Here is a 15,509-nt window from a genome sequence, read left to right as displayed (position 1 = left end):
ACTGCTAAAAAATCTAGGTAAGAGAATAATTCACTTTTAGAACAATTCACGTAGTTAACTTTTGGAAAAGTATGGTTGGCTGGCTATTTAGACCTTCCATGTGAGAGTCCAGGGTATTGCTATGATAGTCCATAGTCCTGATTCCTCAACTCATGGAAGTTTAGAAAAGTATGCAGTTTGTGTTCATAGTCCTTAAGGGCTATGAACACTTCTTATTGCTCTTAAGAAGAGTAGTCCTTAAGAGCAATAACTAGGAAGTAGTTTCAGGCTACAGAATTAAGTGCACGTGGAATATAAAGTACAGTGAATGGGGATTTGAGGCAGGATTTTCAGTTCTGCCACCTTTAACTGTGATCTTGTCAGGTCTCTCAGTTTTACGTGAGGTGGCATACTCATTGTACTTGTTAGGGCAACGGAGGAAAATGTGAATGTAGTGCTGCTCAAGATTAGGTTGGTAGCACGCTTCCTATTAGTACTGAATAAATAGCTGGTGTCATGTTGTTGAACCTGTACTGACTCAGTATTCCATTGCAGTGGAATGGGGAACTGCAGCTAACTGGAGTCCTCATCTTTCAGATACATTATAAGACTTAGTCTTGTTTCAGCTGAAGTCAGTAGGAAAATTCTCATTGACTTCAATGGAAGCAGGATAATGTGCATTAAATTAAACTCCTTGGACAGAGTCCTATTTCACTTTACATGCCCAAATGTCAGTTACCCAGCCACATAACTGCCATTTATGGCACATGCATAGTTGGCAGTCCTACTCCACATGCAATGTGGATGCCTGCGGCTGTAGGCTATACTCTGACTGGACAGGTATCTAGTTCTATCTGCACATGCCCTGGACAAGCGGAAGTCATGAAATTCCACCTGGCAAAAAACCCATGACTAGCAGGTGTTAGATGCTAAAGGAGGCAGTTCCTTCTTTCCATGTTTTGACTGAACAGCGTGGTGGGTAGAGAGGCCTTGCTAAGCAAGGGAAAAACCCAGGTGGGTCACAGTTTGTTCACTTAATTGTTTTGCATGCACAGCCACATGCCTACATGGCCATGTGGATGCTTGCATTCTCACACTATATGGAGTAGGATCACAAACTGCTGTGCTGCAAAAAATGTCCATTACATGGCTGAGTAACTACCGTTTGGGCACATGGGGCAGAATTCTGTTTCCTTCTGTTACCATCAGTAATCACATGGCACTCCAGCAAGATGTGGATGGGAGCCCTAGTGTTGTGGGCAAATTCCACTTAGTTAGCTAAATTCTGCCAGCAGTTTAAATTGGAAATGGTCTTTTTCATGCTGTGTCTTAAACAGTATTGCTGTCTATCTACAGCCTTTCACAAGTGCCTGCATTTCAGTGATGAGTATGTGGGTGTGTATGGTTCAGTAAAGGGCAGGTTGTGGGTTGGTTTGACTTTCATGATATTTAGATGAATAAAAATAAATTAGAACTTTGCTTATGACTGAGATGCTCACTCACAGTAAACTACACAGCTTTGTGTGTTGGTAAGCACATGAACCAAATATTAAGAAAGAAAGGCTAAAGCATCACAAATTGCACTTTATTTCCTTAAGTATAGTCCCATAATTATTTCTAATATGTTAGTTAAGTTTTGACTTTTATAAAAATTGTGAGCCCTCACGGCATTTGATTATAAAATCTTTAAACAGTGGAAAGAGACCACTGTTTTGAATGTAAAATTTTGGTAGGTGGATTGAGAAAATGGAGAATATGAATTATGTCCCTACTACATCTAACTCTTTTGGACTGCCATTTTTTTCTCAGTTTAAAAACAAGCTTGTGAGAACTTTGTTTTAATAATGTTCTTAGACCAGTGGTGCCTGACCTTTTTCAGCCTGAGAACAAGATAGGGAGTGCCAGGTTCATCTACAGGCCTGATCTGGTCTGTGGGCCAGATCCGATCCATGGACCCAGTATAGCTACATCAGGCCCTACCTGGCTGTTTTTTCATGTGATTGCATTGGGCCCCAACTTGATCAAGCCACAGGGAAATGGGGCCCATCCAACCAATGGGTCTTGCATATTTGGCAGCAGGGGAGCATTGGTAGTGTTAATTGCCACTACCACTCCCCCACCATTGAATTTCCCAATGCATGGGGAGACCCGTAGGCCAGATTACATGGGTCTGCAGGCCAAGGGTTGAAATGCATTGCATTTGCAAAAACATGCATACTTATACCAAAGTTAAGATGTTGTTTTCTTTTTCTTGAATACAGGATATTTAGGATATACAAGTGGCTTTTCCTTACTGTGTATGGTCTTCTTTCTTATTGTTGTAAGTATAATTTCTCTATAGTTGTGCAACACTTATACTATACTTCCAAACAGGATTACATATGGTGTCTGGAAAGCTTTATTGTATTGTATCAATTAATGTAACACAATGTAATATGGTCTTCCTTTTAGGTAATTTGGAAAAAGTTTCAGATCTCTTGTCCTATGGACCATGACCTGGTAAACACAACACTGAATGGCACAGTGACACATTCAGCAATTGCTGCAACTGTTGCAACTGCAGTTGTTCAGAACTTCACTAGTGATGACATGTGTACACCAAAATACTTCATCTTCAACTCGCAGGTAACTACAAATTAATTTCACTCTTCTTAAACGCATACACGTTTAAATAGAGATGGGGTAGTTTCTACCTCCACCCCCAGTTCTGAGGGGACATATGCCCTGTTCTGCAGGGTACTGAACTTCTTCCAAATTTCCTGTTGAGTTCAAAGAGAGCTGGAGGGGTCCAGCCTTTATTGAGAGATAGTAGTATCACTCATTGTTAAGGCCCCAAATTAGGAAAGCACTCAACATGATTAGGCCTATAAGCAATCCTGTCTCTGTTCAGGAAAGCATTTATAGATTAAATTTACAAGATTAAGTTGCAGTTTTTTTGTGAACCTCCCCAGCAAGTTGGTCTTATACCACTTGCTAGGGAGGCTTACAGAACTCCGCTGATGGAAATCTCCCGCTGACTTCAAAATCTGTAATACAGTAAAAGCTCTGTTTAACCAGCACCTTACAAGCTGGCACATTCTATTAACTGGCATGCCAGCTTGTAAGGTAAAGCGAAACTAGAAGTGCCCACCATAGCACTTCTGGTTTTGCTGAGCCCCCACGGTCCGGGCCAAAGCAGCCTGCACGGGGCCTGCCTGCCTGTCCCTCTGCACCTGCAGGAGGGGCAGTGACATCCTGGACATGGCGGGAGAAGCGGCAGCCTGAACAGGCGAAGATGCCTGTTCAGGCCTCAATTAACAGGCATATTTTGTTACCCGGCATCCCTCCATTCCCCATGGGTGACAGATAACAAAGCTTTTACTGTAGTATGAATTTTCCCACAACTTCACTAGAACTACCCATTTGAGAGAATTCTCTTGTAAATAAAAGTATTCAAGATCACACACTAAATGTTTAATCCTAAATGGTGTTTAGCACTTCTTGAAAGATGAAGAATACAGTGCCTATTTCAGTGAGATTTGAGGATGGTCCAGACCTCTCAGAATTGGAGTCGTAAAGAACAAAGTGAAAACTGAGATTTGGTTTTAATAATGTTAATGAAAGAGAGTCTTAAAGTATATGGGGGTTTTAATCAGTACATTGAGGTGAAACAAACTTTGTGATAAACAGAGCAAACATACAAAGTAGGAACTTACTAATAAATATTGTGAAGATAAATTTGTCATCTCTACCAAGATGTTCATGAAGTATATTTGTTTTTCAGACTGTCTATGCTATACCAATCTTGACATTTTCGTTTGTCTGCCATCCTGCCATTCTTCCTATTTATGAAGAACTGAAAGGGTAAATGTTGCATATGGTTACAGAAATTTACTGTACGTAACTTTTTTTAACTGTTTTCACTGGTATTAATATTTGATTTTGCTGCTTTTACTAGCCGAAGCCGAAGAAGAATGATGAAAGTATCCAATGTTTCCTTCTTTGCCATGTTTCTCATGTATTTATTGGCTGCTCTTTTTGGATACCTGACATTTTATGGTGAGCATTTATCTCCCCTATTTTATTTTTAAAAGAAACATGTCTCTAGAAATAAGAAACAAATGTGGGTTTTTTAAATTTTTTAATTAAGCAAATTTGTTATTTACTGAACATGTTATATGTATGTGCATAATAAAAATAAACTCGTAGATTTTGGCTAAAGCACAAGCCTGGAATTCAAGAATTTAATTCTGTTCAACACATGCTTTATCTTGGACAAATCCTTTATTTTTTGTGCCTAAGTTTTATCCATATAAAAAAAAAAATGCAGAAAAACTTTTAGTGGCTGAGACCTGTTGATTATTCATATGTGTATGTAAAAGGCTTTGAGTTTTATATAAAAGATACATTTTATAAAAGGGAACTTATGATTCCAAGCAGAAATATGGTCTCAGTAAGAGAATGAGCTTTCTGATGTCTCGCTAGCCACTAATTTTGTTCACAAATCTTCCTGGTCTCTCTCACTATTTTACCTTCTTTTTTTTTTTTTCTACTAATTTCCCTGTACTCTTTTTTTTATCCTTAATTCAGCCCTTATTTACATATGTCACCATATCAGTGTAGACTCCCAGAAATTAATAAATACAAACAAAATGTGGCTTTAAGAGTTTTCTTAACATTGTCTGATTCTGATAACTGGGGACTTAATTTGTTTTAAACTATGCAAAATCAGTGAAGGTCAGGAGGTAACTAAACACCATTTGGCCTAATTGGAGAGTACTCCTGTGAGTAAAATGGTGGGGGAAGGAAGGTCTTGTTCTTCTGTTGCTGCTTATTTCACAACCCCACACAGAAATAAGCTGATGCAACACCATTTGAAGCTTGAATTCAGATTAGATTGATGAGGGAAGGGAATTGTTTTGCTTCATTTCTAAGGAATTCTATCCCTGTTGTATGCAGTGAGTCTTTTTTCCTGGAGTGTATTCATTACAGTTTATTTAAAATGCTATTTTTTTCTCTACAGAAAATGTAGAGCCAGAATTGCTTCATACTTACTCTGAAGTCCTAGGTACAGATGTTGTTCTTCTTATTGTGCGTCTAGCTGTGCTTTTAGCTGTGACTCTCACTGTTCCTGTAGTTATCTTCCCAGTAAGTAATTTTTTTTTTACTACAATAAGAATGCATTTTGTACTTTTATTTAAGTTAATAATTGGCTATCCTTTCGCTCTCCTCCTGCTACAGGTACATAATAATTGTTTTAAAAAGAAAAGCAACTGCCATTTTTTTCTCACTTATTCCTTAGTTGTTTTTGTTTTCTTTAACTTTTAAAAGTGACTTATTCTATTCTATGTAACAAGTTTTTATATTTATAATTTTGTATACATTTAACTGAAAAAGAATAAGACCCATGGATAGTAGGCATCAGTTACAGTAATCCCTCATTTTCCTATATAATTTTTCAGTGTTACATAGACTGATTAATTGTGAAACTGAGGTGGGAGAACTACCCATTTGAAAGTGTTTGCAAATGTATTTATTTTTTTATTGGTTGGTATACATTAACTATTTTATTCAGAATTTACACCATTGACTTCAAAAATTATATAAGAAGTGGGTACTTTATCTGCTCATAGTCCCCATCATTATATTTTGTTTGTTCATATAGTATTTTTCTTCCATGTGTTGCTGTGTTGAAACCTAAATAAGTAATATACAAACCTTAAATTAAATATGCATAAAGAGCTATCAAATGGATAAAGAAAAGTGGGGAAAACAGTATTATTCTCTTAATATCTTTTAGTTCTAGTAATATTCAGGTGGTTGGGCAACATTTGATAATTATTGTCAAACAGTTAAGCTGAAAACTTCATTTTAAGGACTTTTTTGTGACAATTTTTTAAATTTTTATTATTATAGATCCGCAGTTCAATCACCCAGTTGCTATGTGCCAGCAAAGAGTTCAGTTGGGTGCGCCACTGTTTGATTACTGTCTCTCTTTTGGTGTTTACCAATGTCCTTGTCATCTTTGTCCCAACAATTAGAGATATATTTGGATTCATTGGTAAGAATACTTATATTGCTTCTGAGTTTCTCCCTCCCCCTTTCAAAATAATCGAAAAAATTATTTAAATGACTTAAGGAAACAAGATTCACTTATTTCTATAAACTTTGAATATTTTAAACTACAGGTGCCTCAGCTGCTGCCATGCTGATCTTTATACTTCCTTCTGCATTCTATATTAAACTTGTCAAGAAAGAACCAATTAAATCAGTCCAGAAGATTGGGGTATGTATCAAAAAGTACATTCATGTTAATGTTTAGTCATTCTCTAAGAGCAAGGGTTTTAGTTTGTTTCTATATAATCTAAAGATTTCAGAATTTTGGTAACTTTTTGTTTTTAATTGGCAGTCAAGAGCTGTTTCCACTATTTTTTATTAACAAACTGTAGCCTCATAGGCGGTTGTAATTGAAAAGAGAACCACCATGGAAGTCTATGCAGAGCATCCTGGTGACTCTCTCCACTTTTTTTTTTTCCTTTTGCTTAGAGTGATCGTGCTCCATTTTTGGTCACCGTGCTGATGAGAACGAATTGTTAGAGACCTGTGTAAATCTAAGCAGAAGTTCATGGCACAGTGGCTCCTTTTAGTCTTGCTTTTTGCTGTGCTTCCCACCCTGCTTCTCTCTCCCCTTGCTACTGAATGGCTGAGAGGCAGTTAATGCCATGTGTTTTGCCTCTATCTAGTATGTTACCTATCTATCTGTTGTATATTAGTATAATATGTTACCTATCATATTGTATAGATATTGCAGTTTAGGTAACATATTATACTAATATATCCACTAACTTGGAACAAGAGCTATACCAAATTTAAGCTATTTTAGTTGCACCATTACTGACCAGCCACACTGGCTGCTTACAGATGTAAAAAAAAAAAAAAAAAAAAAAAAAGTGCTTTGCTTTAAACTTGGTGTGCCACCACACAGAGCACAACACATGCCCAAAAGAGACATTGTGTTAATTGGACCCAGCTTGCCCAACATCTATAGATTGGGTGCTTCAGCTAAATAGCTGATTGAATCAGATTTAGATAGAAGCATCAAAAAGCCCTGCTGACGCACCTGATCTATACAGGTGCTATGGAACTGAGTCAAAATAATGCTCTTCCTTTTCTGGTAAAGCGCTGGTTAGTTGGGGTTTTTTTTCATGTCTGCCAGCACCCATTAGTAGCAATGGAGCACATTTTCTCTATCTTGGCAGGAACAACGTAAATACACAAACATCTCATTGCAAACAGTATTTAGTTAATTGTGTTCACCAGAGAACATCTGTTCAGTGTTTACACTATAGCCTCAATGTCTACCCTCAAAAGCTTCTTCAAAACTGGTACAAAAATTGAGTGAAGCACGAGCTGACCTCTACTTGATAATATGGGCTTCTACACTTGATTCTTGTTGCCTGTGATCTTAGATGTTCTGGCCCAGAATCAGGCTGGTTTGCACAGTTCCATTCATATGAGTACTAGATATCAACTGAGAGTGTGATTGGCTTTAAAACAGGACCAAATCATATGAAAATAATTAGTTTATCTCACTACATAGTGTAACATTCCTTAAATATTTTAAATCTTAAGCTCCTTGGGGCAAGTATTTATTTACCAGTTTATAACATATAACTAATGCTCCATGGAAATTAAAGAGAAAAAGCTGAAATACATTTTTGTATTTTCTCTTTACAGGCTATACTGTTCCTGCTTGCTGGCATACTTGTGATGACTGGATGTATGACCTTGATTATTCTAGATTGGACCCACAATTTTGGATCTGATGGACATTAACTGGCTTGATTTAATATCAAATACTCCACTTCAGATGCCAGTGTTCACTCAAATATCTGAGAATGAAAATCACCTATGTTTGCAAGTTTGCTTCCTTTAAAATGCAGATTCTTCGATGCTGGTTCTTCTGACTGTAGAATAAGTGAACTCTTTTAAAGAAACTATTCTGCATGATGGAAAATTTAACACCAAACCACATGAGTCTCTGGCTGAGGGAAGTGACAATATTATTCCATTCCAGAGAATGGACAGAACTCTCTGTAGACTTCTATCAAGCCATGTTTGGCTTTTGTCATTGTTACTTGGATATTTTATTTTACTTGAATGTGCCTAATGGAACTATTTGATGTGAGAAATAACTGTTAATTTACAGCAAAGTGTTTTAAATAACCAATGAGAGAGAGAGAGAAAACACTATTATTTTTTTGTACCAAAAATTCTTATGGACCTCAAAGCACTATTTTGACTTTAAGAAAACATTTTTTTAAAAAAATAAAACTTTATCCCAAAAATTTACAAAACCATATAAAGCTATTTAATCTGCATTCTAAATTTAATACAACTTGCCTTTCTATAGGGGCATAATTTAGTTTTTATTTTGTTTTGATTTGGTTTTTTTGCTTATTTTGGCCATTAGAAATAACTTGTTAAATTAATGAGTGTCCCACCTTTTTTGTCAGTCCACTATCATTGACTAGAAACAGCTTTGTCAGTGAAATTCAGTTATTAAAACAGTTAATTAAACAAGTCATTCTTGATGTCCTAAGTCAGCATACCAAATTTAAATATACTATTTATATTTTCAAAAAATGGTAATGTATCTCAAATTTTCAGGCTTTTATTTTTTTAAATTAGGCTTTTGGAAATGGATGGCGCTAGAAACTTTTTCTTTTTCTAAAATGAATATAGAGAAATTTTTTTTGGTAAAGATCTTTATTTCCCTTCTTGAGGTACTCAATAGTGCAATTGGGTAAAACAGGGTTTGCTTGTTTTTTGTTTTGTTTTCTTTTCAGCTATAGCTGTTTACTAAATCATACTGGGTCATATCATGTCATTGATAGACAGAACTCTTCATTGAGTTTAATGGGGGGTACTGCTTAATAATGGTATTGTCAATTATGGCTGTGCTTTGGGTTTTGTGGGCTGTTTTTGTTTTTGGTCAACCTTTGACCACCAAATGTACACTATTATAAAGAGGTCCTGCTATAGTTTACTAATTGTACAGTATTTACAAACTGTACAGTATTTCTCAAATTATTCATCCAGTATTGGATTTTTAATTACTTGATAATTTTTGTTCCTGTTTTTGTCCATACTAAAAGTCTAATCTGCAAACTGCACCAGTACTTGGTGCTCAGTACAAATTCTCTTCACATAGGCCACTGGGATATCTCATGCAACATGCTGTCCAGTAGTATTAAATTTCCTCATGGACTGGGTTATCATCTCATACACTTTGCTTCAGAAATAGATACATTTTTGGAACCTAATCAGGTAGCTAAGGAAATAGGTGCTGTATGGTTGCGATTAGCTGTTTTGTTTCTCTTGCATGTTTGCTTTCTGTCTTATCCCAGATTGAAGAGAAATGGTACTTGCATTTAAAGCACGCTTGACTTACCAACAGGTTTTCAAGCACCACTGTGATGGATTTGAAAACCCAGACAGAGCTTATTAAAGAAATAGTCATGAGACTGTTTAGCTATTTTTATCTGGCATGATGTTTTTAAAATATGATCAACAAAATTCCGTTTAGAGTTGACAGAGGGAACAAATAATGGCATATAATCAGTTGAATTAGCAGCACTGAAGATCTAGTCTCATAAAATTAACCAGGATTAATTCCAGGTAATAATCACTGTTTGACAGATTATGTTCATCTTTGTCCAGCCTTTTATGGAAAAATTGCAGATGTTGTAGTCTATTTATACTTGTACATGACTACAACAACTAATGACCACATCCATAGCATACAAGTATAATAAGCTTCATTTCTCTTATCTTGCTTGTATGATTAGTCCAGTGGTTCTCAGCCTGCAATGTCAGACCTGATCAATGCTTCTCCTACTGTCAGAGTGGACATCAGACTCTCATCAATTATCCATGCTGCCTGATATGCCTGTGCAAGAGTGCTGAGCAAATGTCTTGGTGCTAAGAATGCTTTTCTTCCTCCTCCTCCTCCCCATAAACATGGAAATATGGAGGAAGACTTAAAATGCCCTCCCTCCATGTAACTTGTAGGGTGCAGGGAATGAAGAGATTACATATCCAACATCAAAGGGAGTGAAAAATTGACATTTTTCACTCCCTTTGATAAAAAATAATAATAAAAGAGCAAGAGGGTAAAAGAGAGAGATCTCTCAGTTCCCCGTAGCAGCCAGAGGGGAGACGAGATGTAGATGTTTTCATGATAGCATCTTAACATGTTGTATCAATACTTTGAGTCCTAATGCAGCTAGTGTCTGACATTACATTATACATTGCTCTGAAACTATTCAGTGACTAAATAGTTCTCCAGCTATTACAGTTGAGTACCACTTGGCTAGATTTTTTTCTGATATATGGTTTGTTTGTTTGTTTGTTTGTTTTTTGGTTTTGTAAATCTGTGTGCTTAAAGGTTCATTAACAACAAACAACCTAAAATGAGCAGCTTCAGTATTAAACCACTGTTTCATCACCTCATTTTTCATTGCTGTCTTCCATGATATTTCAGTCATAACTGTAACATGTTATTTATAGAGCATTAATCTGTTAAAGCTAAACCTATTTTTCAATATTTATGATAGTCTATGTAAATAAATTGTGTGTGTGTGTGTGTGTGTATATACTGTAAGCATACTGTATATAATAGGTTTGGGACTCTGGGTTTATGTATATATTCCTCTGTCATCACTGATCATCACATTTGCTTCAATGAACTACTCCCATTTTACATCTGTGTAAGAACTGTCAAAGGAAAGTTAGTTGGTTTTTTTGGTGGTTTTTTTTTTACAGAAGATACATGCTTTAAAAATGGAAAATTGTATTATACAAGGTGTGTAAGAGTATGCTAGCATCAAAGATTTTATTTATTATGAGTGTATATGTTGCAATAAACACAGGAGTCATTTTGGTCCATAAAAATGCATAATTCTGATTCTTCTCAGATAAAACAATTTCCCAAATGCATTAGCTACTTCATATGCAGGTATCCTACGGTACATGTTTGTATATATTGTATATATCCACTGTATTGTTAGAAAACAACAATGCAACTACAATTGTTGGCAGAGTGCTACACAGTTTCAATGAAACATTGTATGTTTGTTTTAACTGAACTAAAATAAATAGATAATCCTTAGGAGTTGTGTATGTGTCCTTTCTGGAAAGAAGGTGCTGCTTTAATTCATAGTAAATTACAGAAAAGTAGGGGCTTTAATTAAGGGGCTCTTCATTTTTTGGCATTGTGTGATTTTTTTTTTTTTTTTTTTTTTTTTTTCCCCCTGCAGACGTGTTTATACTATCTAAAATGTTTAATGTGTTTAAGAATGAATTAACAGTTTATAGTGCTTAATACATAGTAATATATAACTATATATTGACTCTCCAAAATAGCCAGCTCTAAATTGGACGTTAAAGCCAAATGAGGGAGTGCTGCAAGAATCGTACCATATGTCTGATGCCACAATTGTTCTGGTTGAAGTACTTAGTGTATCAAGTGCTGATATCCCAGACTGCTATTAAAGAACTTGCAATTTAGTTTTAGTCTTGCAATTGGACCTAATTAAGCAGAATCTTGTGCTTGGGCAAAGCCCTCGATACAAGTTTTTACATATTTTAGAAACTGGGTTCAGTCAAACAAACATGGCAGACTGGAAGCTGGCTTCAATCCATTAACATGGGTTTTCAACCTTTTTGCATCATAGTCCCCCCCCCCCCGCCAACAGCCAGATGTGGAGCAGTATACCCCTGGCCACTGAGCAAGGGAGGTGGCACGCAGCTGGATGCCAAGCAGGAGGTGGAAGGGGAAAGTGGCCAGATGCAGAGTGGCAGCAGCTACTCCGTGCGAGCTTCCCCCATGTCCAGCTGGGCAGGCAACAGCAGCACAGGATGCTGCATGGCAGTACTCTGTCCCTGCCCGCCCCCATGTATCCCCTAGGGTTGTCTTGGGTACCCCCAGGGGTATGGGTACCCCTGGTTGACAACCCCTGCATTAATGCATGCTCTTCACATGCACTATGTATACACCTCAATTTTGTGCATAAGTATGTGACAGTTTTAAGCAAGGTGTTAATTTTACCTTGGGTCCAGCGCCAGATCTGGACTGCAGGCACTTCTTGTAAACTGAATTTGTTCTGGGTCACAGGGCAGCAACTATAGTTACTGCAGCAATGGCAGCAGCAACTGCCATAGCAGTGTACCAAGCAGCAGGCCAAGTGGAAGCTTGCCATAGGAGGGGAATGCAAGCAGCTGCAGGGCTGCATTGCATAGCCTTCACTCAGTCCCCTACTACATATAGGTATTTCTACTAGGGCCCCAAATTCTGCAGCAGGCCCTACCTTGAACTTTCATGGCCCACAAGTATCTAGGCAGGCTGGACACAGCCCGTGAGCCATATGTTTGACACCCCTGTTTGAATTGAAGAAGCTGGTAGTTATACGGGAATAGAGGCATGGGGCACTGGAAGGTCTTCCAGGAGAGGGCCGCATGCAGGAAGGGAGAGTCTGCAGCTCAGCCAAGCTATTTACCCTTGGCTTTGTACAGATATTCAGTTTTTCCTGGGAGAGTTACTGCTCTCCCAAGAGAAATCCTAAATATATGGATGTTCAGGTTTTTTCTCTCAGAGTAAAAATGGCCACTTGAGAAAAATAACCTGGGAAAAACCAGGGTTAAATCACTTCCAGGAGTTTCTCATGGGAAGGTGAATGTCTGTACGTGCTGTGGTGGGTAAGTGTTTTTACCAAGAGAACAAACCAGGGAGAATTATCTTACATTATTTGAATACATGTACATAGCCCTTGTCTCAGATGCTGCTAAATTTAATGGCTCAGCTTAAAACTGCTGCCAATTTAGTTAAACTCTTGCTTTTAGCTGAGCAGAAATGGGAGGGTGAGTAAGGCTGATGAGTGAACTCTGCCCCTGCTCCTTGCGGCCAGAATTCAGCTATGACTGGAAAAAACTTTTTCATTCTGTCTTCCCTAAACAAAGTACATATTATTTGGGGATATAGGGCATACAAGCAAATATGGTCATCAACAGCTATTCAGTACAGGCAGTCCTCAACTTGCGGCGATTCATACTTGTGGCACTCTGCCATTTACACCCCTGTCATTATTTATGGTGCCAGATCCTCACACTTACAGCAGGCAATGACTTGGGCACAGAACGTGGTGGAGGCACCGGGGCCGGCACAGGACACTTAATGGAAGTAAGCTCAGGCAGCAGCTCCTCCCCAAGGCCATGGTCTCCTGGAGGCAAGATGGGGACAGGGGCTGGGGCCAGCGCCAGGGAACTGCTCCCAACCCCCAAGGCTACGTGCCTCTGCGCCCAGAGGCATAGCAAGGCAGGGACAGGGTTCTGGGGGTTGGCACGAACTCTGCCAGCTCCCAGGAACTCCATCACCCCAGAGAGTGAGGAGGCGTGTGGCATCAGGCCTGGGAAGTGGAGCAGTTTCCTGGAGCCGGTGGAGCCCATGCCAGCCTCCAGCCCTGCCCTTGCCTCGCCTCGCCTCGCCACTTCCTGCCCTGCATGAGGATTGAGGAGCTTGCCTTCGGTAAGTGTTCCATGCTGCCCCAGTGCCTCCCTTCCAGTTCTATCAATCAACTGTGTCCGGCCCATGGCCTTCTGATTAAATAAAATGTTATGTGATTAGTTACTGCATTGCATTTTAGAAAGCTTTGTATTGTACAGTGTATATCATTTATAGTTAATTAAATAGTTGATTTAAATATGGTGTTTATGGTCATTTCTATAAAAAGTTGGGCATCAGGCCCTTGGTCAAGACTGAACCCCCTATTATAACATCGTTTCTATGGGAAAATCAGATATGACTTACATCATTTCTACTTATAGTGCCCTTTCCAGGAACATAACCCGCCATAAGTGTGAGGACTGCCTGTATTTTGTTTAATCTTGTGCAGTTTCCCTATGCATTATTTATGGCACATTATTCAAAACATGTCCTGAAGACCCAGTTATTAGTTCCCTCTTCCTTTTCTATGGTGATCAGCACCAGAGTATCTAAGTGCTTAAAAAATAATTTTCATAAGACCACTGTGAGATGGCAGGATGGTATTACTCCCACTATATAGATAAGGAACCGAGGTCCCCCTATTCTTTGACCTTAGAAGTACCCACTAATATAAAATGTTTTGGTTTGGATTTTTCTCAGTACAAATCAGATTATAGCACATCAAGGTAGGCACCCAGGAAATGAGGAATTACTGACCAAATGTAAGTTTGGTTGGCATGCTTTTCTTGACACAACATAGGAACTATGTCTCAGTGTTTAATCCATTTCTCCAGGGCAGCATTCCCTTTCTTTGTTCATGAGTCCCTCCTTTCTGTTCCTGAAATTTGCTTCCATTCACTGTTCCTTCCAGTGTCTACAGGGGTTGCACAGGCAACCTTAATTGTCATTTTACACTTTCTGAATGCTTGACTTTGTAACCTTAATAATGTACTTTTAATGTATTTTGTGTGTACTAGTAATCCCCTAGAGAGTAAAAAAAGTTGAAGAACAGCAATTTCATCATGTGGCATCATATTAGTATGGGTGTGATCCATCATCAAAGTCAAATCTACCATATAAGGACTCTGTCACTTGATGTAGGAAAGTGATCAATAGCAGTAGAGAGTTACCTTTTAGGAGGACTGTCACTAATAAGGAATGGGTCACTTGCCCATCTGTGTAGGTTTCACAAGTATTTACTGACAACAGAGGAAACATAAGACTTGGGGATGTTAAATTCCATTCCAACATCTGGAAAGGAATGTGCTTTAGTGGGCACATACTCATCTGCTTATTCCCACTAAGCGTAATACCTCCTGCTCTATTCCTCTTCAACCTGTCCCAGCCCCAGTCCAATCCCAGGCTTCTCAATCCAAGCCCATTTTTCTCACATACTTTGTCTTTACTCCACAGGCTTCTCATCCTAGTCCCAGTCTCCTTGATCAGCCTTATCCCCCTGTCCCATCTCCTCATCCAATCTGTCATTTTCTTCCACTCTGGCCTCTCAGTTGGTATTCCTTGTCCCACTGGATTTCAGGCCCCGTCTCCCTCCCTTAGAATTCTTCCTCATCCAGGTCCTCAAACAATTTCAGCCTCTGTCTTCCTTGCCAACACCTTGCTCAAGTCCCAGTCTCTCATCACACCCTGGCTCTTTGTCATACCAGTCTCCCCTTTCCTCCTCAACTTACTACTTCTGCCCCAGGATCAGTCTGTCAGTCTGCTAGTCTCCTGGCCTAGTCTCCTCACCCCAGGAGCAGGGGTTGCGGGGGCTCCGGGGCCTCGTGGCAGAGCCTCCCCTGTGCAGCAAGGGGCAGGGGGAGCAGTAGGGCCCAGGCTGAGGCTGCTAGGGCTGTCACCCAGCCCCGCTGTGCAGGAGAGGGCCCCAATGACCCCCAACGGCAGCTGCAACGGCCAGTAAGTGCCGCATTTTTTGTCTGCAGGTTTTTTGTCTTGCTGGGATGCTGCAGTGGGGGGACAGCAATCAGAGGCTCAGGGGGATGGGGCCAGG

General features: G+C 39.0%; 1 protein-coding gene across 1 annotated transcript in view; it reads left to right on the top strand.

Moving 5' to 3' along the window:
* SLC38A2 (solute carrier family 38 member 2) overlaps nt 1–11,131 on the top strand; it is a 33,490-nt gene extending 22,359 nt beyond the window's left edge. The window contains exons 9-16 of the mRNA XM_019514621.1: nt 2,241–2,299; nt 2,431–2,604; nt 3,743–3,822; nt 3,917–4,017; nt 4,982–5,106; nt 5,875–6,019; nt 6,147–6,244; nt 7,696–11,131. Of these exons, the coding sequence (XP_019370166.1) occupies nt 2,241–2,299; nt 2,431–2,604; nt 3,743–3,822; nt 3,917–4,017; nt 4,982–5,106; nt 5,875–6,019; nt 6,147–6,244; nt 7,696–7,794 (881 nt within the window). The 3' untranslated portion in view covers nt 7,795–11,131. The remainder of the gene's footprint in view (nt 1–2,240; nt 2,300–2,430; nt 2,605–3,742; nt 3,823–3,916; nt 4,018–4,981; nt 5,107–5,874; nt 6,020–6,146; nt 6,245–7,695) is intronic.
* Nucleotides 11,132–15,509: the final 4,378 nt, after the last annotated feature.

The sequence above is a fragment of the Gavialis gangeticus genome, unplaced genomic scaffold, assembly GCF_001723915.1.
Source record: "Gavialis gangeticus isolate Ggan-Ray unplaced genomic scaffold, GavGan_comp1, whole genome shotgun sequence".
NCBI lineage: Eukaryota > Metazoa > Chordata > Crocodylia > Gavialidae > Gavialis > Gavialis gangeticus.
The sequence above is the reverse complement of the archived record's forward strand: the minus strand, read 5'-3'. Positions and strand labels throughout refer to the sequence as shown.